The sequence below is a fragment of the Pleurodeles waltl genome, chromosome 6 (genome assembly GCF_031143425.1).
Source record: "Pleurodeles waltl isolate 20211129_DDA chromosome 6, aPleWal1.hap1.20221129, whole genome shotgun sequence".
NCBI lineage: Eukaryota > Metazoa > Chordata > Amphibia > Caudata > Salamandridae > Pleurodeles > Pleurodeles waltl.
The window spans coordinates 1,535,376,084-1,535,394,812 of NC_090445.1; the positions used below are offsets into that span (position 1 = coordinate 1,535,376,084).

Below are 18,729 nucleotides of genomic sequence, written 5' to 3' on the forward strand. Positions count from 1 at the left end.
TCCAGAAAATTTACCACGTAAATCACTTGGAATTCCTAGCAGTGTTCTTAGCCATCAAAGCATTAGAACCACAGATAAGACACAAAATAGTCTTAATAAGGACAGACAACATGACAACAGTGTATTATCTGAAAAAACAGAGGGGGGGCCTACTCATCCCAATTGCCCCTTCTAGCACAAACAATATGGAAATGGGCAATTCACAATCACATTCACCTGCTAGTGGAATACATCCCAGGGATACACAACCAGGAAGCAGACCTTCTAAGCAGGACGCAGCAACAAATACACAAATGGGAGATTCACCAACAAGTACTTCAATATTACTTTCAAATCTGGGGAACACCAAACAGACCATTTCGCAACAAGCAAACGCAAAATGCCAAAACTTTTGCATCCAGATACCCACACCCTCAATCCAAGGGCAATGCTCTATGGATCAACTGGTAAGGGATATTTGCTTATGCTTTCCCCCTCTCCCGTTAATTCCATTTCTGGTCTTCAAAATGCATCGCACTTCCCTTACTTTGATACTCAGAGCTCCCATGTGGGCACGTCAATACTGGTACACAACTCTGTTGGATCTGTCAGTAGTACCACATTACAAGCTTCCAAACAGACCAGACCTGTTAACTTAGAACAGGGGTCAAATCAGGCATCCTAATCCCAGTATTCTCCACTTAGCGATTTGGCTTTTGAGGTCATAGAATTTAGATACCTACAGCTTCTATTAGAATGTATGGACATTCTAAAACAAGCATGCAAATCGACAACCAGGCAGTGCTATGCAAATAAATTGAAACGTTTCATATTTTACTGCCAACCTAAAAATATTGATCCCCTTAAAGCATCAGTACAGGATATTGTATGTTATTTGCTGTATTTGCAAAAAGCAAGTCTTGCCTATTCGTTTATTAAAATTAAATTAACAGCAATATCAGCCTACCTTCAAAACAGACAACATAACTCTCTGTTTAGAGTTCCTGTTATAAAAGCATTTATGGGAGGGTTTAAACAAATTATTCCTCCTACAATACTACCAGCTCCTGGATGGAATCTTAATATTGTTGTCACAAGACTTATAGGTCCCACATTTGAACCCATGTACTCTTTCGCTATTCAATTTCTCACATGGAAGGTTGCTTTCTTGGTAGCAATCACTTCCTTAAGAAGAGTAAGTGAAATTCAAGCATTTACTTTAGAAGAACCTTTCTTCCAAGTACACAAACACAAAATAGTACTTAGAACAAATTCTAAATTTTTCCCAAAGGTGGTTTCACCCTTTCATATTAATCAGTCAGTCGAATTGCGTCTTCATTCTACAGCCAGAATATACTGCTGAAAGAGCTCTCCACACTCATGATCTCAAAAGAGCTCTATTGTATTACATAGACAGAATGAAAGACTTTAGAAAAACGAAACAACTTTTAGTTGCTTTCCAACAACCTTATAAAGGTAATGCTGTTTCAAAACATGGATTAGCTAGATGGATTGTAAAATGTATTCAAATCTGCTATCTCAAGGCAAAAAGCCATTTACTATTGCCTCCAAAAGCACATTCCACTAGAAAAAAGGTGCCTTAATGGCATTCTTATGAAATATACCAATGACAGACATATGCGAAGCAGCCACATTGTCCACACCACACACATTCACTAAACACTACTGTGTGGATGTGTTATCTGGACAACAAGCAAATGTTGGTCAGGCAGTACTAAAAACACTATTTCAAACTCCTTCAACTTCTACAGGCTAACCACTGCTTACTTCGGAAGAGAACTGCTTTTCAGTCTATGCACAGCATGTGCATCTGCAGCTACGCATGCCATTGAACGGAAAATGTCACTTACCCAGCGTACATCTGCTCGTGGCATGTAGTGCTACAGATACACATGCGCCTTCCCTCCTCCCTGGGAGCCTGTAGTCGTTGTAGTACTTGATCATGTAAATACTTTGCATGACTTCTTCTTTACTTTCTATATATTTTTGTACATACACAATTCTTCACACCTTACTTCACCCTTCTTCTGGAAAACAATGTAACAAAGGAGTCGATGCCCAGGCGCATTATCACCAAGAGGAGGAGACACTTGATCTTGCGACTCAAAAAAAGACTTCTTCAAAGAAAAAGAACTTGTAACACTCCGAGCCCAACTGCAGCACTATATGCCACGAACTGATGAACACTGGTGACATTTTCCATATATATATACTGTATATATATCTATATATATATATATCTCCATGTTTCCATAGGTAAAGCATTTTTTGACATGCTTATATCTTTGATGTAGTTTGAGGAATCTTCACATGGAAAGTTTTGGGGTGATCTGTCAAATGGGAGCTGAGAAAAAAGGAGGGGGGTAGTTAAAAAAATAAAAAGTGTGTCCCATGTTAATTCCCTTAGGAGTTTTGGACACGACTAGAGCCAGAGCTTCTGGACGGAATTACACCAGGTTTGGCTGAAAGCTGGATTCTGTTCCACCCATTGGGTTTTTTCAGACCACAATAAAAGTGCCAAGATATCTCTGATCTCGCTCTCTCTAGCAGGTACATTAATCACCAGAGTTTTGTCTAGTGCAGTTGTGAATCTTTTTAGGTTAGCACAGAGGGTTACTATCCCTGCTGCAAAGAACATGTACTATACAGATTACAGAACAGTATTTATTTAATAGCCAAGCGTTATTGGGTTTAATATCACAAGGTATATTTCACCAATAAAGAAACCGCATCATCATACTTGTGTCAAACAACCCATTGTGCAGTCATGAATATCAACGTCCTCATCCCAGCATTAACAGAACAGTATTTTATGTGCATAGCTTAGTGGGATACTGCTTTTGTCATAGAGATCCTTTTGTGACTGTGCAGTTCATAAATTACAATCATAATCTAGCACGGTGAGCTCTGAACCACCGTCGAAGAACTCCATGCAAACTGCATGGTACAGATTAGAAAGTTCTGTTTTTCCCAGTCTTTGGTTATCCTAATTTTGCCAAAAAGAGATTGTTTGGGTATAAATACATTGTTATTGGTAAAATCAAACCTAACCACGGTGTTGTTCTGAATCCTGAGATGCTTCCCCAGACCAAGCACTCTTAAAAATTTATGGGTGACATGTTAATCTTACACCTTGTAATTCCCTTAGGAGCCCCCTTGTAGTCCAAAGTTTTCTACACACTGATTTACACAGTTATGATTCATTGTCTCTGAATGTGTGTGTGTTGTAAAGTGCTCCACGACCCTATGCTGGTAAGAGAGGAGATATAAAACAAATCAGCTACATGTGACAGAGGGGCTATGGAAAAATGAGGCTCTGTTAGAGGGTGATGGTGAGGAAATCGTTGAAGGGCCCTACTAAAGATTGCTGTATCCTGGTGTTTTGTAAGGTCATCACTTACTAAGCTTCAAAAACGAATACAATTGAATATATGATGAAAAATGTGTTGTAGAATGCACCGTATTTGCCCTTTTTCCAAATTTTCATGAGGTGTGTGGGTACGCCAAGCCCCTTTGTATTGGTTGGGCTCGCTCGCCAGGTCAGCTTTGGTTTCCCAGTCAGGCCCAAACAAGGCCTACTCCTGAATGGAATGCTCTCTAAGCACTTTTATTCTAGTCGTCTGGTTTGTGCGCATCATAGTGAGTATTCTGCTTTACTAGAAGCCTGCCTTTACTTTGTCACTCCCTGATGCCAAATTTGTTTTATTTTGTTTGGTACTATTATCATAGTAGGTTGACGCAAATATTGGTTGTATTGTAACATACATTCTCAACAAACCTCACATTCAGGACATTCACTTCCTGTACCTGAGTTGCACTTGTCTTTTTATTTGAGATATTAATCAGTTCAATTATTATGAAAATGTCCCATTGCTGAACAGAAGATCAGTGGATAATGTTAATGCAGGCCGTCTTTACTGTCAGACTGAACGTCTCAATTCATCTGTCTCCTAAGAACTTTATTTGTGGAATGTGTATGAAGCTCTGAAACTGCTACTCTGTTTTATTTTTTAGATGAACTCGTTTCTCTGCTTCTTTCTGTTTGCTGTGTTAATTGGTCAGAAGGAACTATTTGCTGCCTTTGGTTTTTATGACAAGCAGCCTATCTTGATTGGCCTGATGATAATTTTTCAGTTCATTTTCTCACCTTATAACGAGGTAAGTTTGATCTTCATATGCACGAGGTAAGCCCAATCTTCATATGCACAAGAAAGTGCGTCTGGGATTGCTTTGATTTTAGTTTGTATATTCAATTTTCCCTAAAACGTAAACGTGCACCGAAAGGAGAGCTGAGGTAGAAAGACATATTGATATGGACATTTATAACATAGAGGTCATTATGACCCTGGCGGAAGGCGAGAAGCGGCGGTAAGACCGCCAATAGGCTGGCGGTCTTTCCTCTGCGTATTATGACCATGGCGGTCTCTAGCCCGGCGGCCGTCACTATACCGCCGGCGGTATTTGTACCCGGCTGACTGCCATGGATTTCATGCGGTTTGAAACCGCCATGAAATCCATGGCAGTAAGCACTATCCGTGCCAGGGAATTCCTTCCCTGGCACTGATAGGGGTCTCCCCCACCCCCACTCCCTCCCCTAACAGCCCCCCCCACCCCCCCTGCCACCCCCCAAAGGTGGCAGGACCCCCCCTCCCCACCCCGACCCCCAACATAACATCACTCATACACACATGACACGCACGCAGGCACCACCAACACACATACACGCACACACACCGACATACATGCCAACATCCACACACACAGTCAGACACGCACACCCACATTCAAACATACACTCACACATCCATACAGACATGCCTACAGACATACACGCACTCATTCCCATACACACAACACCCCTGGAAGCATACACGCACTCACATACCCCTCTACATACACACACACACACACACACCCATGCACGCACACAACACACTACACCCCTCCCACCCCTCTCCCCTCACGGACGATTGACTTACCTGGTCCGACGATCCTCCGGGAGGGGACGGGAGCCATGGGGGCTGCTCCGCCGACACCACACCGCCAACAGAACACCGCCACGCCGAATCACAGGACGTGATTCGCTGGGCGGTGTTCTGTTGGCTTGGCGGTGGAGGTGGAGCAACCTCCACTTCCCCGCCACCTGCCAGTATGGCTGTTGGCGGCTCTCCGTCCGTAAAAGGACGGAGAGCTGCTAACGGTCATAATAGGCCGAGCGGCAAACCGCCACCACTGGCAGTCTTCCGCACGGCGGTCCCTCGGCGGTCTTGAAAAAAAGACCGCCGAGGTTGTAATGACCTCCATAATGTGTTGAAGGCAGTGTTAATGAGGCTACCTACATAAAATTTGACCAATGTATTAATCAGTGTGGTCCCTTTATGTGATCTACTTGTAGCTGTACAAGAGGTAAAAATGTAGTCTTCCTTTGAAAGGAGACCAGATGCCCATCTTTAGAGAGATAACTTTACTTGATGGGGCTCTTGTTGATAGAGCAAAGCCTCTTCAGTTGTGATTCATGTCCACGTGTCAACATAACCAGGTACTTTCTCCCTAGAAAGGCTGGGTCTGCTTAATTTAGGGTTCCTTTTCTTCCCACATCAAGCACTACCTACACATCTTTGTAAAGCCACTCCCTCATGTTTTCTTGGCCTGAGCTTTTTTCTACTGATTCTCCTTGTGTGCACACATTTTCCAGGAATTTATTCAGAATGTTTCCATATTTTTTTTATAGCTGATTAAAAAAGGTCATAAAGAGTAGTTAATAAGTTGTTTTCTGAGTAACTATTTTCAGTACCACAAACAATATTTCACAACATTTTGAGCTCTTGACTCATTAGGTGCAGCAAAGTCGAGCTGTCAAGACTTACTCTAGGAAATGTCATGGGTTAGAAAATGGGTTGCAGAGTAAATGGATGCCACTGGCATGGAACAGTGTGAAGAAGGGAGCAAGATACTTCCAGGAAGTCAAATCATACAGGTGATTTATTTACCAAAATGCAGAGCAATCAAATCTTTGGGCCTGATTACGAGTGCCGACCTCCAAACCTGTGGTGAGGAGACTGCCGTCGAGGTGGCGGACTCCCCACCGGCCCTATTAAGACATTCCACTGGGTTCCTGCTGCCAGCTCATTGAGAAAGGTGCGGCATCACCCTCAAAATGTGTACTATCTGTTGTGCAGACAGTGAGCATTTCAAGGGTGCAGGGCTGGGGGACCCCTTCAGTGCCATGGGCAGTGTTGGGGGCCCCCTTTGGCCCACTGCACTTGTTCTCCTCCAGCCTTTTCATGGAGGTTGAACCACCATGAAAAGGCGAGTAGAGAACAAGGTTGTAATCAGCAGGGCGGCGCTGGCTTCAGTGCTGCCCCGGCTGATTACAACCTGTATCTCCGTCATCCTGTCAGGATTGGAGATCCTGGCAGGGTCGGCGGTAGGTTGGCGGGTCTGCTGCCAGCCTCGTAATGTGGTGGTCGGACCGCCACAACCGTGGCTTTGCTACCCCCAATGCAACTTTGGCAGTCTATTGACTGCCAGACTCATAATAAGGCCCTTAGTTTATTAAGATCTTTAACATCAGTCTCCCAACATCATGGCAAACAAAGATGTAAAATTGGTAAATCTTTGGTATAATAGGCACTCAAACTCCTCACCTTGGAAGGGTCAATGAACAAAGCACAATGCAACAGGGTAAGGGTAGGCCTCTCGCTCCACAACTACTCTCCTTCTTTCCCCTAGAGTTCCTGATTTGGCTGATATGCTTTTGGGGCTTTAACGGTAGCAAGATTTGAATTAAATGTCTTGCCAAGGCCATGTCTGTTTTTCTCGGACTGGCATTCTTAGGAGCTGAGATCCAGTGCATCTCCTGCCAATTACCTTCCTCTGCCCTCTCTGGTTACCACCTTCTATCGTCTGCCTCAGTGTCTCCCCGCTTGTGATCAGATAGGCCTGCTTAGTTCCAGTGGGGACTGAAAGGATCCTAGAGTCACATTGCTGCTGGTGTGTGTGGGTAACTGTCAGGCAGCATGCCAATCAGGACAATTTGGGAGGTAGCTGCAGTGGTGATGAACCTGTGCCACATCTTAGCTGAGGTTGGGTTAGCAGTGGGCAGCATTAGAGGACCAATATTCACGGTTCACAAGGTAAGAGTAATGGGCAGCAGAAGACGACAAGGGCATTCTTATTCTGTAAGGAAGAGCAGTATGAAGCCTGGGGTGTGCAGTCTCATTAGGTTATGATGGGGCTTTGGGAATAATTTCATGCTTTTATGGAGTGCCATGTTTTCTAGTGGTAGTGCACTGCCACCCTCTTGAGCCTCTGATGCTCCACTGAAAAAAATAATACACAGTAAATAAAATGTCCACGAAGTGCTACACATCAGACAGGAAAAGGCCTTTGTATACAACCAAGACAAACATCAGTTACAATGCAAAACATAGGTGTTAACATCGTCTAGATTTGAGATACAATCCCAAATACAATTATTGAGTTTTCTACACAGAAATATACAAATGTATCCGATTGGATATGGTACAAGTTCCCACTGCCATAATGTGATTGGCTCTGGGTGCAAAGCACGACACTTCAGTGGGTTTTTGATTCTCTGCCTCTTTCAATAGTCCAAAACCCCCTTTTGCCCAGAAACCCACCACTCAAACAGAAAGTCTTTCCCAAGTTTACAGATGGACAAACGGGTACTGGGTTGATCAGGGATGGTGCAGTCCTCAGATGTTGTCCAGGAAGCACCTCTGCAACACCTTGACCTCTTGATATTTTGTGTTTGCTGTAATGGTAGCTGACTGCTGGGATGCATGGATCTTGCGGCTCCTGAGTGATTGTGTTTTATAGCGCACTCTCTATGCAGGTTATTATTTACCTGGGATTTGTGCAGTATCTCCTGGCAGTCAGTGGTCTGCCCATTCCCATGCTGGTTAGTTCAGCAGTTTGTCTGTTCAGGTTGCAGCAGCAGGATGATGCAGAGTCCAGGGCTTATTTAAAGCCATTAACCCCTTCACAGCAGGCATCGGCCACTGGCTGACGCCCGCACTACCTCCCTGGTGCGGGTCACGACCAGTGGCCGACACCATGGAGGGGGTTAATAAATCCTCGGGTGCATCGCACCCGAGGATTTTTTTTATTTTTTTTTTATATCCCAGAGAGACACGGAAGCTTGCGTGTCTCCTTCCCGCCCCCCACCCGCCCCTTTGTGACGTCCGCACACCGCGAGGCGCGCTGACGTAACAAAGTTGATTTCCCCATCGGAGCAGGAAGCAGCCTTGCGGCCGCTTCCTGCTCCAATGGGGAAAACGGCCTTCCCCACGTTCGGGAAGGCCTCATAAGAAAGGGGAGAGTCTCCCCTTTCTTACGAGGCCTTCTGAAAGTGTTTCCTGGGCCCGATCGCAGCACATCTGGAAAACACCACTAGACGCCAGGGATTTCACTTGGGGAGGGGGGGGAGGGTCGGCCCCCTCGGAAAACGGGCCGTCCCCCCCTCCATTCATCTCCCCCCGGGCATTTTTTTTAAAGGTAGATGCCCCCCAGGGGAAACATTTTTTTTTTTTTTTTTTAAGATAAAATAAATCGACGGGGGTCGCCCGTGGGCAGGGCGACCCCCTGTGGGGGCAATATTGTTTTTAGTTGTTGTAGGGTTTCCCTGGGGCCATTTTGGCCCCCAAGGAAACCATACAACAACTAAAAAATATATATATATATATATATATATATATATATATATATAGATAGATAGATAGATATAGAGAGATAGAGAGATATATAGATAGAGATATAGAGATATATATCTCTATATATATATCTCTCTCTCTCTCTATATATATATATATATATATATATATATATATAATCACTTTTGTCAATATGTGTGTGTGGTTTCCCTGGGGGCTGCGATCGGCCCCCAGGAAAACCATATATATATATATATATATATATATATATATATTTGCCGCCAGTTGTCTTGCAGCTTGCGTCTTCAAAGCAATGCACATACTTCAACTGATGCTTTTCAACTGTAGCTTTTAGGCAGCAATAAAAAAGTCAAGTAAGTATTGTGACTGTTTCTGCTACAAAAGGGTCAGACTTGTCTAGTGGCAGTTTTAGTGCCATAAAGAAGCGCAGAAGGTTTATATGCCAACTGCAAAGAGCAAATCTGTATTTTATGTAAATAGCTGAGTACATTAGTAAAGTCAGCCATTACCTGCGCTATAATACCAATGAAATGTATGTGCGGGGTGGAGGGCGGCTATGGAGAGATGAAGGTCACTTTTGCTGGGTGGTAATGAGGGAATCCGAGGAGGAGGGAGTGGGAGCACCAATAATGATTGTTGGACTGGGCGCAGGAGGTGCTAAAGACTGTGACGGATGGTATGTGAGAAGGTGTTTTTTGAGTGTCTTGAAAGAAAGTGCTGGTTGAGGGAAGAAGCGCAGGTAAGGTGGCCTCTACTGTTGCACGTATCTCACACACACCATCGATTTTGTGACTGTCTACGTAGGCTAGTGTTTTAGAGCAACAGTTTAGCCAATAGCAGAGATGGCATCTTGATGGATGACTGCTGCTGGCACTCGGGTTATAGAGGACAGCTCTGACCTAGGATCAGATACTGAGACAGCATCTGAGGGATAGGACAATGGCGCAGACTCTGGGAGTGATTTTTCTGTCGGAGGAGTCCCATTCGATAACTCCTCTTTGAGTACATTATGAGGGAGGTGATGAGGACAGTCCTGCTGTCCCTTCACAAGTAGTTTGTGCAACTGGGTAATAGTGGGTTAGCCCAACCCAGAGAGCAGGTGAATGCGACGGCAAGCAGAGAGAGAGAGAGAGAGAGAGAGAGTGCTCTCTTGGGAGCTCCCCAATTTAGTTCAGCCCCAAATTCCACCACCCAAATCGTATTGTGGAGACATCAAAATTATCTATGGAAAACAAACTGGTTTTGTAAGGCAGGCACCTGTGTTTTTGGTCCTGGGTTCGGCGGCCATATAGAGAAACACACTAAACCCAAACATTTCTGGAAACTTGACATTCGGGGGAGTCCACGGAGGTGTGACTTGTGTGGATTCCCCAAAGTTGTCTTACTCCGAATACCCTGCAAAGCTGAAATGTTGAATAAAAACTCGCATTTCTGTCACACAAACTACAGGAATATGCTGGGATCCACAAAATTCCTACCACCCAGTGACTCCTCACCTGTCCTGATAAAAACACTACCCCACTTGAGTGCCTACACCTAGTGCCTGCGTCAGGAATGGATCACCCCAGGGTCAACAGCTGCCTCATGTAAGGACCAACATTGACCGTTGTGTGATCTATTCCTGTCGCGGGCACTAGGCCTACCCACACAAGTGAGGTATCATTTTTATCGGGAGACTTAAGGGAACGCTGGGTGGAAGGAAATTTGTGGCTTCTCTCAGATTCCAGAACTTTATGTCACTGAAATGAGAGGAAAAAGTGTTTTTTGGGCCAAATGTTTATGTTTGCAAAGGATTCTGGGTAACAGAACCTGGTCAGAGCCCCACAAGTCACCCCATCTTGGATTCCCCTAGGTCTCTAGTTTTCATAAATGCACAGGTTTGGTAGGTTTCCCTATGTGCCGGCTGAGCTAGAGGCCAAAATCTACAGGTAGGCACTTTGCAAAAAACAGCTCTGTTTTCTGTCAAAAAATGGGATGTGTCCACGGTGTGTTTTGGGGCATTTCCTGTCGCGGGTGCTAGGCCTACCCACACAAGTGAGGTATCATTTTTATCGGGAGACTTGGGGGAACATAGAATAGCAAAACAAGTGTTATTGCCCCTTATCTTTCTCTACATTTTTTCCTTCCAAATGTAGGAGACTTTGTAAAAAAGACGTCTATTTGAGAAATGCCCTGCAATTCACATGCTAGTATGGGCACCCTGGAATTCAGAGATGTGCAAATAACCACTGCTCTTCAAAACCTTATCTTGAGCCCATTTTGGAAATGCAAAGGTTTTCTTGATACCTATTTTTCACTCTTCATATTTCAGCAAATGAATTGCTGTAAACCCAGTATAGAATGAAAACTAACTGCAGGGTGCAGCTCATTTATTGGCTCTGGGTACCTAGGGTTCTTGATGAACCTACAAGCCCTTTATATCCCCGCAACCAGAAGAGTCCAGCAGACAAAACGGTATATTGCTTTCAGAAATCTGACATCGCAGGAAAAAGTTACAGAGTAAAACATAAAGAAAAATGGCTGTTGTTTTCAGCTCAATTTCAATATTTTTTTATTTCAGCTGTTATTTTCTGTAGGAAAACCTTGTAGGATCTACACAAATGACCCCTTGCTGAATTCAGAATATTGTCTAGTTTTCAGAAATGTTTAGCTTTCCTGGATCCAGCATTGCTTTCACACCCATTCCTGTCACTAACTGGAAGGAGGCTGAAAGCACCAAAAATAGTAAAAATGGGATATGTCCCAGTAAAATGCCAAATTTATGTTGACAAATGTGGTTTTCTGATTCAAGTCTGCCCGTTCCTGAAAGGTGGGAAGATGGTGATTTCAGCACCAGAAACCCTTTGTTGATGGCATTTTCAGGGAAAAAACCACAAGCTTTCTTCAGCAGCCCTTTTTTCCCATTTTTTTTGGAAAAAACAACATTTTCACTGTATTTTGGCTAATTTCTTGGTCTCATCCAGGGGAAACCACAAACTCTGGGTACCATTAGAATCCCTAGGATGTTGGAAAAAAAGGACGCACATTTGGCGTGGATAGCTTATGTGGACAAAAAGTTATGAAGGCCTAAGCGTGAACTACCCCAAATAGCCAAAAAAGGGCTCAGCACTGGGGGGTGGGGGGGAGGCCCAGCAGCTAAGAGGTTAATGAGGACAGGTACACAGAAATTTACTTGCAAAAACAGTCTTTTGTAAACTGGAATATGTGTCAATGAATTGACCAACCAATTGACAAAGCAGGCATCTTCAGAGAGGATATTCTGCAGGATCAGAGGAGATGACCTCATAAATGTCTTCTGGAAAGAATAGCTGAAGCGCTGAACTGATTATTATGAATGGACTAACTCCATAAGGAAAAAAGATGAGCAAATAATGGTTGTGGAAGTGTACTATATATTCTGTAGGAGTCCTACTTCCGAGACCTATCCCAATATCTGTTTGCTTATCATCAGATGTTAATTACTTGATGTGTAGAAGAATTTTTAAATGGTTAATAACAGCAGCAGCCTTGTCAGCCAGTCGTCCTATGTCATTCTTATTATTTCTATATCTGTTCAGCTTTTTTATTTGCATCTAATCTTTTCCAGTCTGATATGTATTATCAGGTTAAAAAACAGTTAAAGAACAGTTACATGTGGACACTCAGGAATGTCCCTAAATTAGCAGAAGAGCTATGCAATATAATGTTGCATAGGGTTACCTTATACGATGTAATTCATTCCTGTTTGTGACCATTATATCCTTAACCTGTGAACGGTGCTAATTGACACCGGCCAGTAAATATGTTGGTAATATCTCAATTCAGTGGCACTCATTTAATCAGTCTCAAAAGAGTGAAAGGCTGAGGACTGATCATGTTTTAACTTATAACCATGGCCATTAGAATTATGCAGCATGGTTGACTAAAGCAAGAGAAGACGAATGCCGTACATTGTGTGGTGGTATTACTTTCAGATCTGGTCATTTTTAGACTGCAGCTTAACAGACAGTGCAACTGTCTGGTTTGCTAACGACATCCTGGGAACTTTCAGAAAGTCGAACAAGGTATGCATTCCCCCTGCTCCTTAATTACCATTGGCTTTGTAGTTTTCAGCTCACATTGTTGCCTTTCTGTTTGCTGGCTTTATTGCTTTTAGTCTCTTCGGGTCCCTCACATTGCCTAAACTGTGTTTACTGTATTCTTCTACAAACTCCTGTTCTGTACACAGGCCTTTAAATCTTGTTCTTATCATGTCACATTTGATGTGCATTCATAGACCAATGTCAAATATCTGGGGCTGTCTTCCAAGGGCGCATGTTTACTTTTCTTTCTCTCACCTCAGAGTGAGAGGATTTATCTTCATGGATACTGGGGGGTAAGGAAGAGGTTTTTCTAGCACAGAACAATATTTAAATGAGCTGTCTAAGTATTTCAGAATATATCAGGATTAGAAACACAAATGGAGCACAATTTTTTTTATTTCTGAAGTCTTGGAAACAGATATTTTAATATGATCAAAACAAATCATTACACTAGGTGATGCAATTTTCACACATTTTAGTTTGATCTTTGGAAAGTTGTATTAGTAAAACTGTATGTCAATTGAAAATGTGTTGTCTGTAATGGCAGTGCCGTGGCACACCATACCATACCATACCATACCATACCATACCATGCAAACTCCGCTCTAAGCCACTCCACTCTACACCACTGCACTCTACTCTGCCCCACTCTGCGCCACTGCACTCTGCTCCGTTCCACTCTAAGCCACTGCACTCTATACCACTTCACGCTACGCCTCTCCAATCTTCCCTGTACCCATCTACTCTGTGCCAATGCACTTTTTGCCACTGTACTCAACAGCTCTGCACTCTTCGCATCTGCACTCTACAGTACTTTCCCTTAAGTATTACACTCTGCCACTCTACACAACTGCACTCAACCCTGCACCACTCCCCTCTGTACCACTTCACTGTACTCTGAAGCAATCTACTCTACGCCACTACACTCTACACCTCTCTACTCCACACTGCCCCACTGCACTGTACATACTGTACTCTTAACCACTGCACTCTATGCCAATGGACTCTACACAACTATGCCCTATGTCACTGCACTATGTAGCACTGCACTCCACAACACGTAACTCTCCACCACTGAGCGCTATGCCAGTCTACCTGCACTATTCCACTCTATGCCACTGCACTCTGACACTTCACTCTACAGCACTATACTCTGCACCTCTGTGCTACTCTACACTGCATCGCTCTATGCCACTGTACTCTGTGCCCTCTCAACCCTACTCTGCACGCCACTGCACTCTATACCACTTGACTCTACTCTGTGCCGCTCCCCTCTGCCTCGCTCAGCTCTACCTCACTCCATTCTGCGGCACTCCACTCTGCGGCACTCCACCAAGCACAACTCTAATGTACGCCACTGTATTTTACAGTGCTGCATTGTATGCCGCTGAATTCAGTGTCACTGCACTCAACACCACTGTATTCTGCAACACTCTACACCAATGCACTCTACACCACTCCAGTGTGTGCCACTCTACGCGACTCCACACAATGCCACTTTAATACATGACATTCTCTGCCACTGCACTCTACAACACTCTATTCCACTCTATACCGTTACACTCTACGACACTCCACGCAATCTCCTCCATGCCACTAACTTTTAGCCATGCTGAACAGCAGCCATGCTGGTGTTCAACGTGGCTAAACACATTGGCAGTGCCAATAGCTCTCGCATAGGTGAGATTTATTGGCTTTGCCAATGCTTGTTACACAAGTTAACACTGTCTAGGTAAAGGTTTTCCATCATTGGTGCCCGTTTAACATCCAAGTACAGCAATAAGCAACAGAAAGGGGGAAACAGTCAAGCTTTCTATAGGGTCTTCCACTGCACAGCAGTACGTGTTGCGTTTGCTGTAACCTTTGAGCTAGAAACAAAATTATGTTTTTGTTAAAATCTACGTTTACAGAGCAGATGATGGATTATGTGGTAAATACAAGAATCCCTAATTATGCAGAAAAAAATCACGGACGCAGAACTGCTTTATTATAGTGGCCTTGTCTATAACTTACAGAATACGAACATTATTCATGGTAGGCACTTGTCCATTGCAGTTGATCCGATGGATGAGGTGTTGCGGAGTAGTCCGTATCCTAGGAAGATCGAATTACAAACATAGCCCTTACTTTCAATGAGAATGAAAATACCTTGACTTAGATGAACTTTTTTATCAACCAGTGGATGGTAAAAGTATTCGAACCATGTGAGTATATAACATCTTCAAGGTACAAGAATAGTTTTGCAGCTAAGTAACCGGTTTTTGCAAATCATTGGTACATATATGGTTGTTCCATAGTGTGAAACATGGTTTGGTTAGTTCCAGGACCGTCTGGTTCCTGAGCTCCAGTTGTGACAGTGTGTATCACAATTACCACTGGTGTACAGTCCATTGTACCATTGTACTGCAAATTGGATTACCACAAGGCGTTAGTTATGGTTACCCAACTGGCCGGATAGTGCAGAGGCACATGGTTCCGGACTCTCATGGTAGGGAGGTAGATCAGTACAAGACTTTTTAAAGGAGAGGGCAAGAGGCGACCACACAATCCCCCCTCAATAGGTAAATATCTAGTTAGTGATTTAATTTGTAATACATAAAAAACTAAATACTGCACAAAACATAAATGCACAAAGAACAAAAGAATACTACAGCCCATTCCCAGCTAGAGGTTGGAGTCCAAATGGTATCTGACCATCAAAGTGTAAGATTTTCATGTAATGTTAAATGTTGTAGTAACTTGTATTAAAACGGACGATGTTCACGCTCTCCAGAAACAAATCAAAGGTCTCCATAGACAAAAGTAGAAAGCATAACCTCAGTCTTTCAGTAGCAACTGTACAAAGACCATCAATCACGGTTTCTACACATCCAAGACTATTTAGTAAGATATTTGTGCTACTTCGCCAAAATTGTAGGGGTATTTAAGGGTTTCACTGCACCTCAAATCAATTCAGGGTTTATAAACGACTTACCCGTAAGGGTATTAAGGTGCTAAGAGGGGTTTGTCCTCTGAGCTTCAGTTGAGGAGCCAGATTTTAAGGTCATTCCTTAACTGAGGTAGCGATGGTGACTGCCTGAGGTGCAGGGTCAGGGTGTTCCAGGTCTTTGCTGCGAGGTAGGCGAAGGATCTTCCACCAGCTGAGGCCTTCTGTATGCGGGGTACGATGGCTACTGCTTGTTGAGCCGAGAGGTCTGGTCGGGGAGTAGAAGGTGATGCAGTAGTTGAGGTAGGCGGGTCCTAGGTCGTGGAGGGCCTTGTAAGCTTGGACGAGGAGCTTGAAGTTAATTTGTTTCTCAATAGGAAGCCAGTGGAGGTCTCTTAGGTGATTGGACTTATGTTCATAGGCGTTTTGGATGTTTAGTAGTTTTTTCAGATTCTTCTGGGTGGTGCCGGCGTAGAGAGCATTGCCATAACTAGGGCATGGGTTACGCTTTTGCGGCAGTCCTTTGGGATTAATTTGTAGAAGTCTGAGTGTGTGAAAGCAGGAGGATGCGACTGAAGTGACTTTGCAGGTCATGGTGAGCCATGAGTCCAGGATGAAGCCGACGTGTGCCAAGGGTCGATGGCCACTGGGAGTCATCCTCGGGTGAGGATCTCAGTTTTGTCAGAGTTGAGCTTGAGGCAGCTGTCCTTCATCCAGGTAGTGATGGCTTCCATCCTGTTGTGGAAATTCTTCTTGACAGTAGTGGGGCTTTCAATCAGTGAGATGATCAACTGGGTATCGTCGGAGTAGGAGGCGATATTCAAGTGGTCCCCGACGATGGATGTGAGTGGGTCATATGTTGAAGAGTGTGGAGCTCGGGGGGGAGTCCTGTGTGACTCCACAGCTGATCTCTGTAGGTTCTGACAGGTAAGGCAGGAGTCTGACTGTTCTGCCAGGCCGGAAGGAGCGTAACCATTGTAGGGCCTTTCCGTGGGTGCTGGGTGTGTGGAGCCTGGTGCAGTGTGTAAGATGTGAGACCGTATCGAAGGCGGCCGATAGGTCCAGTAGGATGAGGGCTGCTGTATAGACGCAGTCGAGGAGTGAGAGAATTTAATCTGTGACAAAACCTCTCCAACCCAAAGAATCACCCGTGGGCCCACTTTCCAAATGTGCGAAGTAGTGCCCTCCCAAAAGCCTGGCAAGAACAAATGGTAATTCAGGGGGGGAGCAGAGGCAGTGTCTGCTGCCCAGTGACTTGAATGCTGGCCAATGGAAGGTTTCTACTAGCACAGTTGACTACACTTGTAAGACTACTGCCTGTTCACCAGAATTCCTTTAAAGGATGCAAGGTATTTAAAAATCCCTATAACCTTTAACCATCAGTCATGGTTGGGTTTTCTCAGTGACAGGAGCGCCCACAGTTCCAGGTGCATGGATTCCAATTGCTTTGATTTGCTGGAAGCAATAGACCGTGAGTTCAGAGGCTAATCTCTAGGGAAGTGCTTCATTAATTTTCACATGGTCACTTGATCCTGCCTGAGCGCTTCCGCACCTAACTACTTCTCTGACTTTCTAAGTCCAGTGGATAAAAAGCAAGTGCTTCCTCAGGTTTTATTTAGGAAACCAGGAGCTTACTAAGATTTCCATGCAGTGCTGGGGGAAAGAGGTAGAGACAGAGGCATCAACTCTTCCCATGGGCCCAGGGGCATGCTGAAATATGTTTCTAGCTTCTCCCCCTCAAAAGAATGTGGGTGAACTTCTGTCCTAGAGTGGCCACACCTCGCAACAGTTCACACAGGCAGCAGAGCTCAGTCCTCCAGCTATCATCATTTTTGTAGGTCGTAGTCTAACTTCTTCTCACAGCAGGCAAGGCTCTTATAATTGCCAGACTGTCCAGAGATTCCAGCAGGATTCTTGTCCCATAGTCCTAGTCCAGAAGAGGTGCAGCAGTCAGTCGGGCTCTGTTCATTGAAATCAGTCCTCCTCATCTTTACTGGTACGCTGCTCTGTTCTGCATGAGGTTCTGGAACAAAGTACGGATCTGGCTGGCTAGTATTTATCATCGGAGGCAACCAATTGACTTTCTCTCATGCACTATTCTGATTCCGCAGGGCTGCTCCAGTCTGGTACTGCATGACCATTGCATGACTAGCTCATGCCAGTGCAGACGACGAAAGGAGTGTCTGCTGGTTCGGCCACCACTTAGGCCATATTCTTTGTAGATGTACATTGCACAGGGAAGAGGTTGCCGAACAGTATTCTTGCAGAGTCACTGTAGCAAACTGTACATGAATGTGGCTAATAGTCTTCTCTCGTTATCACCCTGAACTGTACCACACTGCAGTGGATGGTATCGAAGAGGTGGTCTCCCTGGTCAGCAGGGACCTGGGTACCCCACACAAAGCTGTTCACTTTTCGAGGCTGCCACATACACAGATAGGCAAAAATATATTGCATTAAGTATTATGACAAGCAAACAAAAGGATACCAGGCTCAGAGTATTTGCATGACAAAGTGTATATATATCCTTGCATACATGTTACACTCGTTTGAAAATGGGACAGCAAGGTAAATGAGACTGACAGAACCTTTGACGCAAGGCAGCCACTATGCATCTTCCTTTGAGGCGACAGGTAAAAAGGCCTGTCTCTTCTATTAATCGGATTTCCACCACTGACAGTCCCACAAAGTCCCGCTTGGGAGAACTGGGGTCATGCTTTTAAAGAGGGATGCATTTTAGATGCTCTCTGAATCTGAGAGCATCGCTCTGGGGTCTGAAACATTAGCAGGGAGACCCTCGGTGCGCTTACATGATTGTGGGCTTAGTGGGGTCAAATAAAAAAACTACGGAGACTGCACAAGGACAGTGGATGAAGGGCATGGGGGCACGCCCTCCATAGCCATAAAGTGGGTTTTATCCCAATAGCCACCAAGTTAGAAGTATTTTTTTGCCTAATTTGATAATGATTACCTTTGACGGTCAGTATTTGTTTACTTCCATTGATGTGAAGGTGTTTCTGAAAAGCTCTTCTTTGTTTCATCTGCA

At 44.3% G+C, this 18,729-nt stretch overlaps 1 protein-coding gene across 1 annotated transcript in view; it reads left to right on the plus strand.

Moving 5' to 3' along the window:
• Positions 1 to 18,729, plus strand: part of ZMPSTE24 (zinc metallopeptidase STE24) — a 130,683-nt gene that overhangs the window by 110,371 nt on the left and 1,583 nt on the right. The window contains exon 9 of the mRNA XM_069241117.1: positions 4,015 to 4,158. Within this exon, the coding sequence (XP_069097218.1) occupies positions 4,015 to 4,158 (144 nt within the window). The remainder of the gene's footprint in view (positions 1 to 4,014; positions 4,159 to 18,729) is intronic.